At 39.4% G+C, this 18,584-nt stretch overlaps 1 protein-coding gene across 5 annotated transcripts in view; it reads left to right on the top strand.

Annotated features, from left to right (window-relative positions):
* The window catches only part of GLIS3 (GLIS family zinc finger 3), a 499,055-nt gene that overhangs the window by 407,346 nt on the left and 73,125 nt on the right, over window positions 1-18,584 (top strand). For all 5 annotated transcript variants that reach the window (XM_070375837.1, XM_005896757.2, XM_070375835.1 and 2 more), the window contains one exon: window positions 14,653-14,794. In XM_070375837.1, the coding sequence (XP_070231938.1) occupies window positions 14,653-14,794 (142 nt within the window). The remainder of the gene's footprint in view (window positions 1-14,652; window positions 14,795-18,584) is intronic.

Below are 18,584 nucleotides of genomic sequence, written 5' to 3'. Positions count from 1 at the left end.
GTCTGGATTTCTAGGGTGTGGTAAGTTTTTTGGAGAGAGAGTTGGAGTTCACTGCAGGGGGTGGATAAGAAGAAAGACCAAGTAATGTCAGTGTCCAAAGGAGGAGAAGGCAATGGGACCCCACTCCAGCACTCTTGCCTGGAAAATCCCATGAATGGAGGAACCTGTGGGCTGCAGTCCATGGGGTCGCTAAGAGTCAGACACGACTGAGCGACTTCACTTTCACTTTCCACTTTCATGCATTGGAGAAGGAAATGGCAACCCACTCCAGTGTTCTTGCCTAGAGAATCCCAGGGACAGGAGAGCCTGGTGGGCTGCCGTCTATGGGGTTGCACAGAGTCGGACACAACTGAAGTGACTTAGAAGCAGCAGCAGCAGCAAACATGAAAATAACTTTGGCAGAAGCTGCAAAGACCATAGGAGGTATCTAGAGGAGTCCAGTCTCAGGCTTTACTCTAAAGAACTTCTCTGAACCAGGCCTCCTTTTCCGTGACCAAAGAGAAGAGCTTCATTTCACTGAAGTGTTAGAAGTTCATGAGATTCATGCATCATTCTAAGATATACAGTCCTCAGGTGAGAGTGGGAGAATTACCTTCAGTAAAATTCTTCTATGCCTTGACAAAAATAATACCATGGGCATGCTCTTACTTTGGTTGGCATTACCTCAGGGGTGAAGAGATCCTGGAACCGCTAAAAGCTGAATGTGGAGCGGTGACCAAGGGAGACCAGGGCTACAACTGGTCACTTACTCAACCAGGGTCCAGAAGATGGAGGGTCTTGTCTGCATGTTGTCAAAAAGGAGGCTAGAGCATGTCATTTCAGGTCCAATCAGCTTGAAATTTCCATCTTCTGCTTCTCAACTTTATGCTGGACCTTGAATCTTTAACAGAGGGTAGAAAGTTGGATTTGTTCCCAGCCCTTCCAGGTGAATCAGAAATGGGAAATACAAAAGTAATGAATGAACATTTCCTATTAGAAAGATTGCTCATTTACACTTTCCAATAAGCAATATATAAATGTGAATAAATGTGAAATCTGGTGTGAACAGGGACTGAGTAGTATAAGAAATTAAACTTTGCAAGTATCTTAAAAAAAAAAAAAAACTTCTGTTAAGATTTCACTTGTTTAGTTCCTGTTTTATTCTTAGTTGATAATTTTGGTATGCTACCTCACTCTTTTTTTCCCCCCTTTGCATTGCAATTAAGACATGATTTTATCTGTCTTTTGGGGCTGCCCTAAAGAATTAATAAATCCTTAGCAGCTATTGATTTGTTTGTCATTCATTCCTTTATTTGCTCACACATTTCTCCAAACACTTACAGAGTACCTTTCATGTGAAAAGAAACACTGTTTTAGCTTACATGATTAGACAGACATGGTTTCTATTTACAAGGAGACTTTGTATCCTCTGTGACACAAACACACATATATAATGTATAAATAAGTATTACAGAATGTAGAAAACCACAGTACTATCAGAATGATACAGAGCAATTGCTGTTGCAACGTCTAAAAAGGAAGAAATTATTATGGAATGAAAATATGCGAGACGACTTCGAAGAAGCAGTGACATTGAATTGGACCTTGAAGAATATGCAAGATATAGTGTAGATATGCAGAGTCTGAAGAAAAGGGGCCTCCAGATGAGGGAAGCGTGTGGCCAGAAGGATAGCATGAGACATGAATGCGAATGGGCACCAGGTAGAGAGGAGGATGTGTTGGCTCTGTGTGACACAGGCAAGGGCCGCGAAAGCACACTGCTGGGGGAGAGCCCCCTATTAAACCTGTGAGTTTGGGCCATGAACAGTGCTTGGTGGAGAGTCTCTAGAGGGATCTGAGGCAGGGGTGCTGTTGTCAGCAGTGTCCTTGGGGGAAATTAAACTGACTGCTGAGTAGAGGATGGATGGGAGAAGAGAAAGCAAGTGCTCTCCTTTGAAATGACAGCCTTCAACTTTCAGAAGCAGGTATTTAAAAATTGTCCAAACACTGATCTACGTGAAAATCAGCCTTAAATCTTTTTCAGACAATCTGTTTCAATTAAATGAAAGGAAGGAAAAATAACTTCTGCAGTTAGTCTCTCCCCACACTAAACTGTAGCATATGAAGGGCTGTAGTCAGAAATCAATTCAAAGGAAGACAATAAGAAGCTGGGAAGATGGACGGGGGACGTAATTACTAGATAGCTGGCTGCTTTAATTAAACCTTGAGAATACTTGAATAGAAAGAAAATGCCACACTTGACTGCATGGGATGGAATGTGTGTGGTCACATTAGGGCAATGAGCTGGTGTCAGGAGGAATTTATGAAGCCGTGATAGAAGCAAACCTTTCGTCCTCCTTTGAGTCTTTACAGCCTTATAACCCGGCCTCAAAGGGTAAAGGAGGATGTCTTTCCTGGTTGCATGAAATTCCATGTTAATATTTCTGTATTTGTCTAAAAAAGAATCTACCCTTCAATTTAAGGTTTTTAGATGTTTCTCCAAATGCATTTGAATCTACCTTGACTATGTTCAGTTGTGTATCATTTTTCCAATGAGAAAAAAAAGCAGGATTCTTGGTGTCAATTTTAGAATAATATTGACTTAGGAGGAAAGTGATGTTTTCACAAATGTAAACAATGCAGAAAATCCAACCTGCATGCCTTTCTGATTTCAACATACTTTTGACTTTAATTCTCCAAAAAAGTTGGCTTAAAGCTCAACATTCAGAAAACGAAGATCATGGCATCCTGTCCCATCACTTCATGGGAAATAGATGGGGAAACAGTGGAAACAGTGTCAGACTTTATTTTTCTGGGCTCCAAAATCACTACAGATGGTGACTGCAGCCATGAAATTAAAAGACGCTTACTCCTTGGAAGGAAAGTTATGACCAACCTAGATAGCATATTCAAAAGCAGAGACATTACTTTGCCAACAAAGGTTCGCCTAGTCAAGGCTATGGTTTTTCCTGTGGTCATGTATGGATGTGAGAGTTGGACTGTGAAGAAGGCTGAGTGCCGAAGAATTGATGCTATTGAACTGTGGTGTTGAAGAAGACTCTTGAGAGTCCCTTGGACTGCAAGGAGATCCAACCAGGGCATTCTGAAGGAGATCAGCCCTGGGATTTCTTTGGAAGGAATGATGCTAAAGCTGAAACTCCAGTACTTTGGCCACCTCATGCGAAGAGTTGACTCATTGGAAAAGACTCTGATGCTGGGAGGGATTGGGGGCAAGAGGAGAAGGGGACGACAGAGGATGAGATGGCTGGATGGCATCACTGACTCGATGGACGTTGAGTCTGAGTTAACTCCGGGAGTTGGTGGTGGACAGGGAGGCCTGGCGTGCTGTGATCCATAGGGTCGCAAAGAGTCGGACACTACTGAGCGACTGATCTGATCTGATTTAGGATAGCTAGATAGTTGTACACATTTTGGTAAATAGGACATCTATATAAGTATTAAAATCCTCCAGAGTATTCTGAAAATGTTTTGTTGTTGGTTTTGATTTCTAATATAATTGGATTTGAAAAAGTCCAACTAGAAAATTGAGTAAAAGCTAACTACAGTCTTCTACGATAGAATAATTTGAATAATATTCATTCTGCAAAAACTGTGCTAATATCTTCATTAAGACACTGTTTGGCCCCAGACTGAGTTGATGTGGCTAAGCAATAACAAGTATCAGTCCTAACAATTATAATAGTTTTTCTTCTTGAGCAAAAAATAATAATAATAACATTGTACTATGCTAGTTACTTCCTGTTGATCACCTTTTGTAATCCTATAATAACCCCATATTGTTGGTGTTATCACCACCATTCTACAGAGGATAGTTTGGAAGCCTTTCAAGGTTAAATATCTTGTCAAAGGCGATGTGTTAGTGGGTAGCAGAGATGAAGTTTGAACTTTTATCTACGTGACCCCAAAGTCTCCATTGTTTTTCCTTTGTCATATTGCTGTGTTATTGTATGATAATAATAAAGAGAAAAGTATCTAAAGTTGGATGGGAGAAAAAAGAAAATAAAGGTACACGTAATAGAGTGCTATAAATGTTTCCACACTGGATATTAATGGGAAAAAAATAAGAATAGAAATAGTAGTTAGCGTGTGTTAAACGTTGACTTATACCATTATTGGTGAAATAGCTTATTATCTCATGTTACCTGTTATCCCCAACAACAACCTTATAAATTACCCACATTGTACAGAGAAAACTGAGCTAAAGATATTTGTTTAACTACTTAATAGTTGTCTAACACTTCATAAGTAAGGGTACAGAAGCTCAAATCCAGGTAATTTTGGGTCCAGAGCCCATACTCTTATTTTTCACGACCCATATCATAAACTATTATTTAAGTGACTGTTAATGGCTTAGAGAGCTGTTAATGTCTGTTAATGTCAATACAGTATGGGCTATTTTCCAGAGATAACTCACTCTTGGATGGAAATTTAGAATCATCATTTAACATCATCTTTGATGTCAGAGAATATTTTCATTAAGTTTGTAAATGGCCCTGAAATGGGGATTGTGGTAACCAGCTGAGTGATAGAATCAAATGAAATGCAGCCAAGAGCTTCTGTGCCACCAAATGGCAATGGATCTTTAAAAAGCTAGCTTCTGAACATAAACAGCCGTCAGAAATAAAGAGCATCACATATGAAAAAAGATCTAAGAGTTTTACCCAATGGCAAGTTTTATTTGAGCTGCACTATAAGCTCTGCAAGGGCAGGGAACTAGGTTATTTTGGGCATGACTTTATCTTCTAGGCCTAGTATAGTTTGGGGAGCACAGTAAGGAATTCAGTAAATGGAATGAGTGAATGAGTGAATAGTATAACATGGATTTTAAGAAACGATTCTTTAGGTTGAATTGATAGAAGTGGAACATTTTGAACAAGGGATGTGTTTGTTCTATTATACTCTCTCCTGGTCAAACAGCTAGTTCACTGTATTAGTACTGGGATAGCATTTGCACACTTAGCTACCAGTGAATTCAGTGTTAAGAGAAACTGGTGTGGTGAACGTAAGAACATGCTACACGAGGAAGCAGGGACTGACATTTTAGATGACTTCTGCATACCAAGCAGAGTTTCAAGAACTTTCTAAATATTATCTAATTTGTTTCTTAAAGCAACCAAGATGGCTCAGTGATATCATCTTCATTTTACAGAAGGGAAACTACTCTCCGACAAGTGAATGTATCTGCCTTGGATCACTTGGTAGCTGAACCACAATTTGTCAGACTAAGAGACCAAAGCTCCTCATACTTAACATTACTCTTATCTATATTAAAAACTAAAGATATTCAACCTGGAGGGAAAAAAAACAACTGCTAAGGAAGGACTGACAAAGAAACTAAATTACAGCCATTTTTAGGGCTGAAATTCTGTGATACTGCAGCATTTCAAGGCTTCTCATATATTAAAAGAAATATAAAGTAGACCATGAACAGAGTTATTCTATGTGGTCTGAGGGAAGAGGGGAAAAATAAATTCCAGTGAGTGGAAATTATGGGAGGCAGATTGCAGATCAACTTGAGGTAGACCTTCCTAATGACCAGACCTATTTAACAGTGGAGCGCAGTGAGTTGTAAGAAAGTGAGTTCCCTGTCTTTGAAGGGATTTAAGCAAAGGCTGAACTGCCACCATGATATGCAGTAAGTTGGCAGTTTGCTATCCTACATTTAAATTTAAATTAATTAAAATTAGGTTAAAATAAAATAAAGTTTGCTTCCTCAGTTGCACTAGCTACATTTCAAGTGTTTTTTAATCACTTGTGACTAATGCCTACAAACTAGTACTCTACAGAACTTTTCTATCATCCAAGAAAGTTCCTTTGGACAGCATTATTATAGCCCTGGTGCATAATATTTGTTCTTCTTACTCTGAAATTGTTTCATCAATCACCATTTTTTACTAGATAGCCAGTAATTATGTTGTATCTATATAGGAATTTATTTTTCATGTCTCTTATTGAGGCATATACCCTGGTATGTATATCTATTGAGATATTTTGGCATGTTCATGAAGACAAAATGTTTGGCCTCTTGAGTCAGTGTTCACCAAATAGGTACTTCCTATTATAGAAATGCAAGGTGTCCAGCTGGACTGTACCTCTTGTTCACTAAGAAGTTTCTTCTAATACTCTTTTTCTAAGTCTGCACTCTCATTTCTTTTCTTCTTTGCAAATTGGTCATTCCCAGAGGAAATGAGTTTGATAACAGATTGTTGGAGATTAATTACCTATGATATGCCAAAGCCACTTCATAAATGTCAGGGCTGAGGAAGCCCTTAGAGAGAGAATTTTTCGATTCAACTGGAAATTAATTGTAATTAATATAATAGGTTAATTCATTGTGATTATTTTTAAGCCTTTTGGTAATGAGTTAATTCCCCAGGATCCACATTGTTCAAAGTGTTATAGAGAATGCTTGATGAGAATGTTCTGGTACTAAACCTTAACCCTCTGAAAAAGAATCCTATTTGATTTTTCTTCTGGCTGAGTTTCTTCAGAAACATATTTTGGTGGCATTTGATTTCTGGAGAACAAAGGAGTCCCTGCAAGATGATGCATAAACATGCACAGCCCAGATAGAGGATGCTCATTGGAGAAAGGGAAAACAAAAGGCCTTTGATTGTACCTCTTTCTCTTTGGAAGTATGTCTTGCTTCAGAATAACAGAATGCCTTTGCTCTTGGAATAAAATGTAATGGAACCAAAAATTGGAGAATCTGGGCCTTTTTCCCTTTCCTAATTATTTCCACTTGACTCACTTAATCTTGGACGATTATTCAATCATATCTGAAATGAGAAAATGATGGGAGTAGAATTTCCGTCTCTTGTTTCAAGAGCTTATAAACATTAACAGAATAGTCTTGAATAAAAAAACAAATACAAATCACAATTGACGGTACCTTGTTTTTAGCTATTAGGAAAAATCCCTGCATTGTTAGGGAAGCAGCTCAAGTTACCAAATGCGGGAACCTTGTCAAGACTTGATGCGTGATTTCATTATTAACGTTGAAAAACTATCATTTAGAACAAATATTTCATAATGGGAGATTGTATGCAAGCTAAGGAGCCAGTTTGTTTACTTGTACCTGGATAGGCCAAGAAATTAAGCCCTAAAATGGGTCATTAATGATCAGGATTATTAACACTCAAAGATTCACAGGTTGGTTTCTGAGACTCAGAGATGTCTCTTTTCTTCCTAGTATGTCCGTGAACCTTACTGCAGGTTTACAAAGAGAAAGTGTGAAAGAGTGAAAGTATTAGTCACTCAGTCGTCACCTACTCTTTGAGACTGTAGCTCACCAGGCTCCTCTCTCCATGGGGTTGAACCTGGGTCTCCTGCACTGCAGGCAGATTCTTTACCATCTGAGCTACCAGGGAAGCCCCCTATGAAGAGAAGGACACATGCAATCCTAATAGGTTGCTGAGGGCTAGATCAGGACTGAGTATGAAATAAAACTCCTGATAGTTGGTACTATCTGAAATGAAAGCTAACTGCCAAGGTAAGGAAGTTGCCTGTTACCATAGGGAATCAAACAGAGTCTGAGAGCCATCTACTGGGGTTGCTATAGGGCAGTAGTACGTAAGACAGAGATTTGGCCCTAGTGATGTCTGAGGTTCTTTTGAATGCTAATTATTCTTGTAAATTAGGGTTTTGTTTTTAATTTAGACTCCACAATTATGCTTTTAGTAACAACCATAATGCCCCAGGGGCTTCCCAGGTGGCACAGTGGTAAAGAATCCACCTGCCGATGCAGGAGATGCTAGAGACATGGGTTCAATCCCTGGGTCGGGAAGATCCCCTGAAGAAGGAAATGGCAACCCACTCCAGTATTCTTACCTGGAAATTTTCATGGACAGAAGAGCCTGGTGGGCTACAGTCCATGGAGTTGCAAAGAGTTGGACATGACTGAGCACACAGGAGAGATAATAACCCAGAACACCCTACTTTCATTAAACATATAGTTACTATACTATACCTGTGTGTGAGCAGAGCAGGAGCTGAAGAAAAGGAAACAGTATGTGTGTGTGAGCATCTATGAGTGCTGCTGATTGGCTCTCTGAATTCCTGAGACAAATAAAAAGGATTTGTGGGTATTTACTAAGTTGGGTGCTCCCAGAAGCAGACTGTGAGCCAAAGATCCAGGTGCCTGTGATTTGTTAAAGAACTGCTCCCAGGAGAATACAGGAGAGGCATGAAGGAAGGGGCTAAAGCTATAAACATGTACGACCCTACTGGGAGCTCTGGAGTATAACTGACACTTCAGAGTTTGTCCCGCTTTGGCGCTAAGAAGCACTGCTTGATCATGCATTTGTGTATTGGTTGGGGGGTGGGCGGTGTCTGTTAGCTGTAAAGTGTGCAGAAGCTGGGGGTGGGCACAGTAAAGTTAGGAGACAGGGCAGTTCAGAGCTAATCCAAGGGATCAGAAGGGATCTGGGCAGAGCAGCAGCAGCCTTTCCCATATAGTAACTATGATCTGTACCTTTGGGGCTTCCCCGGTGGTGCTAGTGGTAAAGACCCACCTGCCAGTGCAGGAGAAAAAAGAGACATGGGTTCAATCCCTGGGTCGGGATGATCCCCTGGAGGAGGACATGGCAACCCATTCCAGTATTCTTGCCTGGAAAATCTCATAGACGGAGGAACCTGGCAGGCTACAGTTCATAGGGTCACACAGAGTCAGATACAACTGAAGTGACTTAACATGCACACATTTGCTGTATCTTTTAAAATTCTCCTTCAGGAGAGGTAATTAAGACATGACCAAGTGTGTTTTTTAAACACATCCACACACCACTAGAGATTGTAGCATCCTTTAGATAAAATATTGTGTCTCATTCTTACAAATCCAGTTGGCACTGAATGATTTACCCAGATGCTGGTCCCACCCTGCCAGGTGCCATGGGGTTTTGAAAGTTAGAAAGGCAGTCAGCTAACCAGGTCCTTGTGGACTTCATAATAGCACAGACTAAACTCATAACAAGAAACAAAGCCTTAAACATATATCCGGTTGCAGGTTGTTGAGACCAGACTCTGCAGCTCTCCATATACCATGGGAGGCCCTGTGTGGGCTGACCTGGTCAGAGGGGGATTCATTCAGGAGGGAGCCATAAATTGGGTCTTAGAGAAATTCTACTGGGAGGAGGGAAAGCCATTCCAGGCAAAAGGAATGAACAGCATAATAAATGGGATGTTTCCAAGACAGCGAAACAGTGCTCTTGAGAGGAGCAAAGGGTTTTGTTGAGGCCTTGTAGAAATACCTATCTTTGGTATGTGGTGGAATCACATCACAGAAACTCTTCTTGCCTTCTTGTCTTTGCCTTTCGGGACTGGTGTCCCAAATGAAAGGAGGGGATATTTGTTTCTTGTATGTAAAGAACAGTAAAGGCTCCGTAAAGGGCATGTCCTTGCTGTCCTGTAAGGGCAAGTATTAAACTGGGGTGCACATTTTTAACCCTTTTTATCCCCGCAACAGTATAAAAATCCAAATTGTTCTCATGATATGAACTTCATGTAACCATTTATTATTAGGAGATCTGAAGGGAAACATAATGAGAAATGGTTACATGAGGCTCATGTTGTTGTTTTTCAGTTGCTAAGTCACGTCTGAGTCTTTGTGACCCTATAGACAGCAGCACGCCAGGCTTCCCTGTCCTTCACTATCTCCCGGAGCTTGCTCAAACTCATATCCATCAAGTTGGTGATATCATCCAACCAACTCATCCTCTGTCGCCCACTTCTCCTCCTGTCCTCAATCTTTCCCAGCATCAGGGTTTGTTTTTTTTTTTTTCCAACGAGTTTGCTCTTTCCATCATGTGGCCGAAGTATTGGAGCTTCAGCTTCAGCATCAGTCAGTCTTTCCAATGAATATTCAGTGTTGATTTCCTTTAGGATTGACTGGTTTGATCTCATTGCAGTCCAAGGGACTCTCAAGAGTCTTCTCTAGCACCACAATTCAAAAGCATCAATTCTTCAGGTCCAACTCTCACATACATACATGTCTACTGGAAAACCATAGCTTTAAGTATATGGACCTTGGTTGGCAAAGTGATGTCTCTGCTTTTTAATATGCTGTCCAGGTCTGTCATGGTTTTTCTTCCAAGGAGCAAGCATCTTTTAATTTCATGGCTGCAGTCACCATTCACAGTGATTTTGGAGCCCAAGAAAATAAAATGAGGTTCATGTCATAAAGTCAGCTTGGTTTTTATAATCCCTTATTTCTGCAATTCATTTTCTCTTCTCATGACCAGAAAAGTCTCATCTCTTCTAATCGGCATTTTCTTAGAGCATCTTCTTATCAGGATTCCTGGTGGTTCCAAAAGTGTGGTTCCCAGACAACAACATCATCATGACCTGGGAACTTCACAGAAATGAACTGCAAACCCACTGAGTCATCAGTTCTGCAGTGGAGCGTAAAGGTGATTCTGATGCATGTCCAGGTTTGAGATTCACAGTTAGAGGCCATCCCCCATTGAAAAAGTTTCATGTCCAGGTTTGAGATTCACAGTTAGAGACCATCCCCCATTGAAAAAGTTTCCTCTATCTTTTTTATATTCTTGAGAGCTAATAAGATACTGCTTTATATAAATAATTGGATTTCTCACTCCAAATATAAAACCATAATATAGATATATGGAAAGATAGCCTCTGTGTGTCATATAGATATATGGAAAGATAGCTCTGTGTGCCTCCTACCTTACTCATTTGATAATTCCTGGGTGGAGAATGTTTAAGAACCTTAAATGATCTGGAAGTCCTTTTCTTTGTCTAATAATCTGGGAGAGAGAGAAGGATACTAAACTTAAATACCATTACTGCATTTCTAAGCATATGGCCCTGCTTTGGAAATTTTGCATAAGGTCTTCAAGGACCTTAAGCAAAAAAAAAAAGAAAAAGTCCTTGAGGCTTGTTCAATTTAAGAAGCGCTTTGTAGAACCATGTCTAATCCCAGAGAAAACCAAATTAACTCTCACCACAAAGTTGTATGGAATCACACTCTTGGAAAACATGAATACTTGTTGTAGCTAGTGAAGAATTGCCTGCCTTTAACTCCAGAAGTAACCGTGGCCGTGAAATTCCTTGGAAAGACCTCATCAATACTCATGTCTGTAAAACCCTAGAGTAGTTGGTAATAGAAAGCAGAGAGATGTTCATGTCTACTCTTAGTAGAACATGTGGGCCCCAGATCACATTTTAACAATGAAAGATAAATTAGAAGTGATCACCAGAACTCATTCTAAGGCTTGATTTTTTTCCAGTTTTTCTTACGTGGCATGTGTTAGGTTAGTACCAAAATATCAAACATACCTTCCAAAGGCCCTGAGAGAGTTAGGCATTAACTCAGATAATCTTGGGCAGACATTCCAATGTGGCAAAGCTAAGGAGATTATAATTGTCTTGTTCACTACATGTGTTAAACGCTGCTTCCCTAAACTTAGGGTCGCTGTGCCATTTTCATATTCTTGGACTAAGAGCTGGACATGTGTTTGTCTCTTCATAAAGCTTTTTCAGTTCCAAGAAATACTGTTCTCTAAATAGTAACTTACTGATGTTTTGTATCTGTGTGTATGTTTTTCTTTCTGATCAGAGTCATTGTGCTGGCAACAACCAGCTCTCCACATGGGAAAGCCCGTTTGTAGTATTTGTCAGTTTCATAGTGTAAATACTATCAATATGACGTCATTGCAAGTTTGGGAAAAGTAGACACAATCGGCATTCTTAGATTGGTGCAAGCCAGCTCCAGCATATCACTGGAATGTTTGGAAAACTGAGGAAAGAATAAAAAGAAAACAGAGGAAATAAATTCATGATACTGCCTTGAGGACAAAAACGATTTTTAATATTGAATTATATTTCCTTACAGTATTTTAGCTGTGTTTTAACATAATTGTTATCACTTTGTATACATAAGTTTGATTTGCCTTTGTATTCATGAATATCATCCTAATGGTTGCATAATATTCCATCAAATTGATGTAGCGTCATTTATCAGCTGTAATTAGGGCTTCCCTGGTGGCTTTGAAGGTAAAGAATTAGGGCTTCCCTGGTGGCTTAGAAGATTCGATCCCTGAGTTGGGAAGATCCCCTGGAGAAGGGAATGGCTACCCACCCCAGTATTCTTGCCCAAAGAATTCCATGGACAGAGGAGCTTGTCAGGCTACAGTCCATGGACTCGCAAAGAGTTGGACATGACTGAGTGACTGACACTTTCACTTTCTTAGACATTTAAGTAATTTTTCCTAATTTTTAATATTGCTATAAATAGTGCTGTGTCTCGGAGAAGGCAATGGCACCCCACTCCAGTACTCTTGCCTGGAAAATCCCAGGGACGGAGGAGCCTGGGAAGCTGCAGTCCATGGGGTCGCTGAGGGTCGGACATGACTGAGCAACTTCACTTTCACTCACTTTCACTTTTCACTTTAATGCATTGGAGAAGGAAATGGCAACCCACTCCAGTGTTCTTGCCTGGAGAATCCCAGGGACGGGGGAGCCTGGTGGGCTGCCGTCTATGGGGTCACACAGAGTCGGACACGACTGAAGCGACTTAGCAGCAGCAGCAGCAGCAGCAGTGCTGTGTCTCACTAGAATGGTGAATATAAAGAATATAAATCTTTGTTCACTTTTCTGGCTATTTCCTTAAGAAATTCTAAGAACAAATAATTTCAATTATGAGTCTTAAGAAAGTAATCATCCAAATCACGTGGAAAGTTTGTAACAATGTACACTCCAACCAACAGTGTTTTAGGATGCTTCTCTCACTCTACCTTCACTACAACTACCTCTTTTGTAAAGTTTTGATAATTTGATAAATTTTTTAAAAGTTATAGCATTGCATTTATTTCTTTGCAATTGTGCTGAATATTTTTTAGGTTTATTTTCATTTTTGTTTCTCTTTTTTTTAAATTTTTGTTCATGTGAAGTGCTGCACAGTGAATTGGTCCCTTCCCAGGAGATCCTGCTGTCTACTTCCTCCCTCACTCATTTGATAATTTCTAGACTGGGCGTGTTTTGAAGCTTTAAATGATGTGGGAGGCCCTTTTCTAATCTACTCATCTGAGAGGAAGAAAGAGAGGGACACTAAGCCTGTTCCCTCTTTCCCCCACTTATACCTCGGCTTTTTCCTGTTTCTCTACTCCGGGCCCAAGACTCCCTCCACTCCTGCCTTACTGTTCGTCACATAATCCAGACACACCACAGGGCAAGCAAGTTCTTCCTCCATACGTCTGCAGGGCTCACTCCCTCACTTCTCTCAAGGCTTTTTGCCAGTGCCATCTCCAATAGACTTTCTCTGACCCCACTATCTCAGGTTACCATCACTTGTCTCTAACTCATTGTATTTCTTCTATCACTCTTCTCTATAGCATTTGTCACTATCTGCTGTGTTATATATTTCATTTGTTCATCATCTGCTTCCCCTCTAGAGTGTAAGTTCCATAAGACAGTATCTCTAGAGCCTAGAGAGTGTCTGCTGCTGCTGCTGCTAAGTCGCTTCAGTCGTGTCCGACTCTGTGCAACCCCATAGACGGCAGCCCTCCAGGCTCCCCCGTCCCTGGGATTCTCCAGGCAAGAACACTGGAGTGGGTTGCCATTTCCTTCTCCAGTGCATGAAAGTGAAAAGTCAAAGTGAAGTCGCTCAGTTGTGTCTGACTCTTAGCGACCCCATAGACTGCAGCCTCCCAGGCTCCTCCGTCCATTGGATTTTCCAGGCAGGAGTACTGGAGTGGGGTGCCATTGCCTTCTCCGAGAGAGTGTCTAATGCTCATTAAATAATTGTTGAATGAGTAAGTATACTCAAGTCCTATATCTAAAGGGTTAGTTTTATCTTGATGAAGGCAAAATCAACTTATATATTCCCTTTAAACAGAGAATATATATGTTTAAAGAGGACAGAAGATGATAACTATTTGTAATATCTGTGACAAATATATGTCTAGATTTTTAAAGATATTATGTTTTTAGACAAACAGAGGTTGGTATTTTTATATAACTAAATCTTCCATTGTGATTTTTTTCCATTCAGATTACACTTACAAAATTCTTTTTCATAAATAAATCACATAACTTTGTATCTATACTTTATTCTGATATTTTATGACTCTTTAATATATAAAGAATTTATTGTGTTATTGTGATAAAATGAAGTCTAATTTTTTTATGTACCTTACTGTTGGGATAGTTTATTGCTTGTAATGACGTTGGTTTTTCTTGTTATCATGTTCCAAAAAATCTATAGGTGTCAAATCTCAGTGGGCATTCTTAATTATCTCTAAGATATTTTCATCTTATTTTATCTCTGTATTTTAAAAACACTTTACAATATGGACTAAATATACTTGAGTTTGTTTTTGATATCACTACAAGTTCTGATTAGATACAGAGCAAATCAAAGAAAACATAATAGGAAGTTGGTTCCCAGAAGTGGAAATATCAAGGCCTGAAGTACAATCTGCCTCTAGCCACATTTTTCCTGAAACACCTGCCAGGTGTTATTAGAATTGGAAAGCTGACCCTTGTATTGACTCTCTAAGTCCAGTGCCTAACCTGTAGTTGTTACTTGATAAATATTTGTGCATGAACCTTAGGGCATGATATCCTTTCCAGAAAAAAGTATTCTGAGGAATAGCCTTCCTTTTCCATCTGTCTTCTGTTTTCTCCTTCTCTTAGCTGCGGTCCAGTGCAGAGCTCCATTCCGACCTGCTCACAGACTGCCTCACGGTGCAGCCCCTGCAGCCCTCCACCTCCCCAAGAGACGCTGTCGATAGGGCGGTGGGATGCTCCCCAGAGCCCGGGCCTGACCTCTATCCAGGTAATATCAGCAAATTCAGCAAAGGCAGACCCAACCACATCAACTGTCCTTGTCTAGGCCCTTGACTCTGGTTAAAGGGAATGCATATATGAAAATGCTTCTAAGATCGTCTGTATTTATCAGTAAACTGCAATTTATCCCCCTCCTGTCCTTCCCATCTGATTTGTCAGCAGACTGTTTCTTCTCATAAAGAAACAAAGTAAAATAATATATTAGCTCTTCTAGTCCTGGCTTTCTGCCAAAAGTTCAATGTACCCAACCCTCCCAGGTATCTTAAATTTATTAACTTTATTGAGACTCAAAGGAAGTCTTTCCCCCTTAAGCAGGTAACAGGCTGCCTGTGGATTTCTTAATGGAGCAGTCATTGTTGTCTTTGCATTGCAAAAGGAAGCCAGTCCCATATCTCTCAGAAAAAAAAAATCACATCAGTAAATCAATTTGTAAGAATGTCCATTAGTGTTTGTCAACCATTGGGGGCGGAGGGATAGGATGGCACTCCCAGAATAGCTTCCTTCTGCCTAGGTTTGAATAATAGATGACTCTATATTTAGAAAAATGTTATGTATGCAGTGAAAAATGAGAAAGGATTATTATTCAATAAGGATATTTTTTTCATTTACTTTGTTAGCCTGGGCTTTTGTGCATTTTCCACTCTGTATAATAGTGATGTGCTGGTACAAACGTGGTTGGTTATAGTCTTCATATATGGAAAGCTCTTACTGTGCTTCATATGCTATGAATATGAAAGCAAAAATCCCACAACTCCACACTCCAGACAATGGGAATTTTCTGTTTTCTGTGAATTATAAATTCTACTCCCACCCCATCTGGTTCCAGCGCCAGGTTTTGGCAGCAGATTGCTTTTTCTTTTTAAACATACTAATAAGCCATAAAGAATGAAGGATTTACTGATGCATAACAGTGGAACAGGAGAAAGCCATGCTTGTATAACTTTTTAAATTTGACAGTTCTCAACTGATCCAAAGGCACAGGAAAGAGTATTAAGCAAATGTTTTAAGAGGGCCAGTCATCAAGACATCCCATATATGCAACGTTGTCCCAATGTTGGTGGCCCTTTATCAGTTGCTTTGGGTACTTACTCTTGGAGAAAACAAAGCCTTAGCTTTTGAGACCATAAGAGATTAGATGAAAGGTTATTTGAAAGGCTGACCAAGTCTGACAAAGGTTTTGAGTGCAGGTACACACATGAAATATGCCAGTGTACAATGTTATCAACACTCAAATATTTTGTATTAGATATATACATGAAAAAGCATGACTAGCTTTTGTTTGCACATATGTCTGTTTGATTTGCCAAACATTTGATATATGAACATTTATTCTTACACATTAAATTACAATCAGTTTGAAATAGCCTTTAGGCTATATCCCTACTTATTCAGTCCATAAATCCATAATCTTATTAAATACCTGGAACCCAACAATTAAAGAGACAAAATTAAACAGAAATCAATTGAAAAATGGCCCAACATCCAATATAAATAGTTTATGGTGAGGGGCTAGCCTTGTTGAGTTTAAACCTCCTGGAAATGGGTTTGGGAAGCCATGCTATCTTTGTCTATGAAAAACATTAGTACCTTTGTGGCATGCAGTATATGACTCACTTTCAAAACTCAGGAGTCACATTTGTCTTGTGTGGTTTTGGATGTCTGGTAGTATTGTTAAAGCTTTTTAAAATGGCTCTGTCATTCCAAACAGAATTCCTCTTTTTGTTTGTGATGCTTTTCTGCATTTGATCTTCAAAAAGAGCTCTTAGTTTTGAGCCTCTAACTGTGGCAGGCGAGCTGCCAGAGTGGACAAGGAGCCTAGGTTACCACAGCGTCAACAGAGCATCTTCACAATGACTCAGATTTTCTATGACTCTGGGAATATTGGGAACAGGCAGAGGGCCATCTTGCTTAACTTTGTTCCTAGAATTTTACTTCTCCAGTTAGCTTATAGCTATGAAAGTTTATCTGCCCTGCTTCTTTCTTTATTCCTGCTTCCCTCAGATTCTATTTTACTTTCTTTGTTCTTGACTTAAAAAAAAAAAAAAAACTGATTATATTCTGTGTTTTGCTGAGAAGGCAACAAACCCAGAGCAGAACAAGGCAAGTGGAAAAACTAAATCACAAAAATCTGAAGCCTTCCTTTTATAGTTCTAGAAATTTACTTGCCAGGAGTGTATGTTCACACCAGTTTCAAACCTATGCTAAAGATCTATGGAAAGAAGACAAATAGCAAAAAAATACCAAAGGAAAAGGAAACTGTTCATCAATTAGTTCAATGTAAAATCTGAAATGTTAAGATATTTTGATGAAGATTAAGACTTGGTTAAATGGCAAAGGGATTTGGAGTTATTCCCTTAACATTCTATTACACAAAATCAAGAAAACATTTTTTAAAGATTATCAAGAACGTATACCTATAAGTGCTAATAAATTGATTTATCATAAAATATTTTGATGGAAACCTGTTGAGTGTATATGGGCAAGGGATCAAAATAGTTTAGCATGAACATCATGATTTTTTAGAAGCCACAATGTCTGGGGACTTGTGGTTTGAAGAAATCATGGTTTTGAAACGGAAATTTTTAGTGGCTAGTAGAGAATGATTTATAAGATTCCAAGACAGGAGTAGTTTGCAGAGCATTAAGGTGAACAGGGAAGATGGCAGTTATGATACATACAAGTCTTGCAAGTTTCCTAACATATTGGCTTCCCTTATTGAAACAAACTTTTCAGTTGATAAGACTAAGTTTGATTGGAAAGGATTGCACAGTAAGACTTTTATTTCTTTGGAAGACAATATTGCCCCAGGTTAAAGCAGCCAAAAAATCACTTGAGGCCACACTGAGAAAGATTTTAAATTGAATTGTTTACTTGTCTTCTATTCTGAAAATCCCAGGGCTCCCCAGGCCTGCTCCTGGGTTAACGTGAGATTAATTTTGTGATCTAACAGGGAGACCAGGGCAGTGATGAGTAATTCTCAAGGATGGCTCCTTATATTTCTGTGCTTTTGTTCAGAAGTTCTGTAACCCAGATAGATAAAGCCCCAGGCCAGCCTGTAAATTTAGGTGGTTTATGTGGTAATCTGAGGGAGAAGTATTTTATAGCCAGTAGATCAAGGTGTGAATGCCACATTCAAGGCTAAATGCCTGTGTAGATCTTCTCATCAGCTCCCTCAGTGAACTAATAAAGTGGATAAGCCTACAATTAGTGAGTCCTCAATATCATGGACAGCCTGGACCACTGCCTCGTCTTCGCGAGAGTCCATTTACGAATAAAACATGCTCTGTGGAAGAAGATCTGTCCTATGAGTGATCGTAAAAATTACAGCTCCCTCCAAACTAAAATTGTACTATAGACTCAATAAAACATGGTCTTTGCAAATGCCATTAACCTGAAAACATCATAGAGGCCAGTGTGCTTGTGATATTTGACTCCCACAGTCCACCCATTAGGTGAAGAGCTAATACAACTGAACCAGGAAATCTACAAGAATGAGGGGATTTTATTGATACTACTTCTATTGGATTATTAAATATTTATGTTTTAGAGCCTATAAGTCCTATTGAATTATCCCAATTTTGAATGTAACTTTATAGATTTTTCAGGAGAAAAAGCAAATGTTCAGATATCATAGGGGACTATAGGAGGAAAATACAAGAGTTTCTTAGTGCAGAAATTTTTGAAGTCATAGCAGTTGATCCTCCATATTTGCAGATGCAGAATTTGAGGATACTGAAGGACTTCAGCATCCAGGGATTTTGGTATTTGTGGGGGTCCTG

Source organism: Bos mutus, chromosome 8, assembly GCF_027580195.1.
Source record: "Bos mutus isolate GX-2022 chromosome 8, NWIPB_WYAK_1.1, whole genome shotgun sequence".
Lineage (NCBI taxonomy): Eukaryota > Metazoa > Chordata > Mammalia > Artiodactyla > Bovidae > Bos > Bos mutus.
The sequence above is the reverse complement of the archived record's forward strand: the minus strand, read 5'-3'. Positions and strand labels throughout refer to the sequence as shown.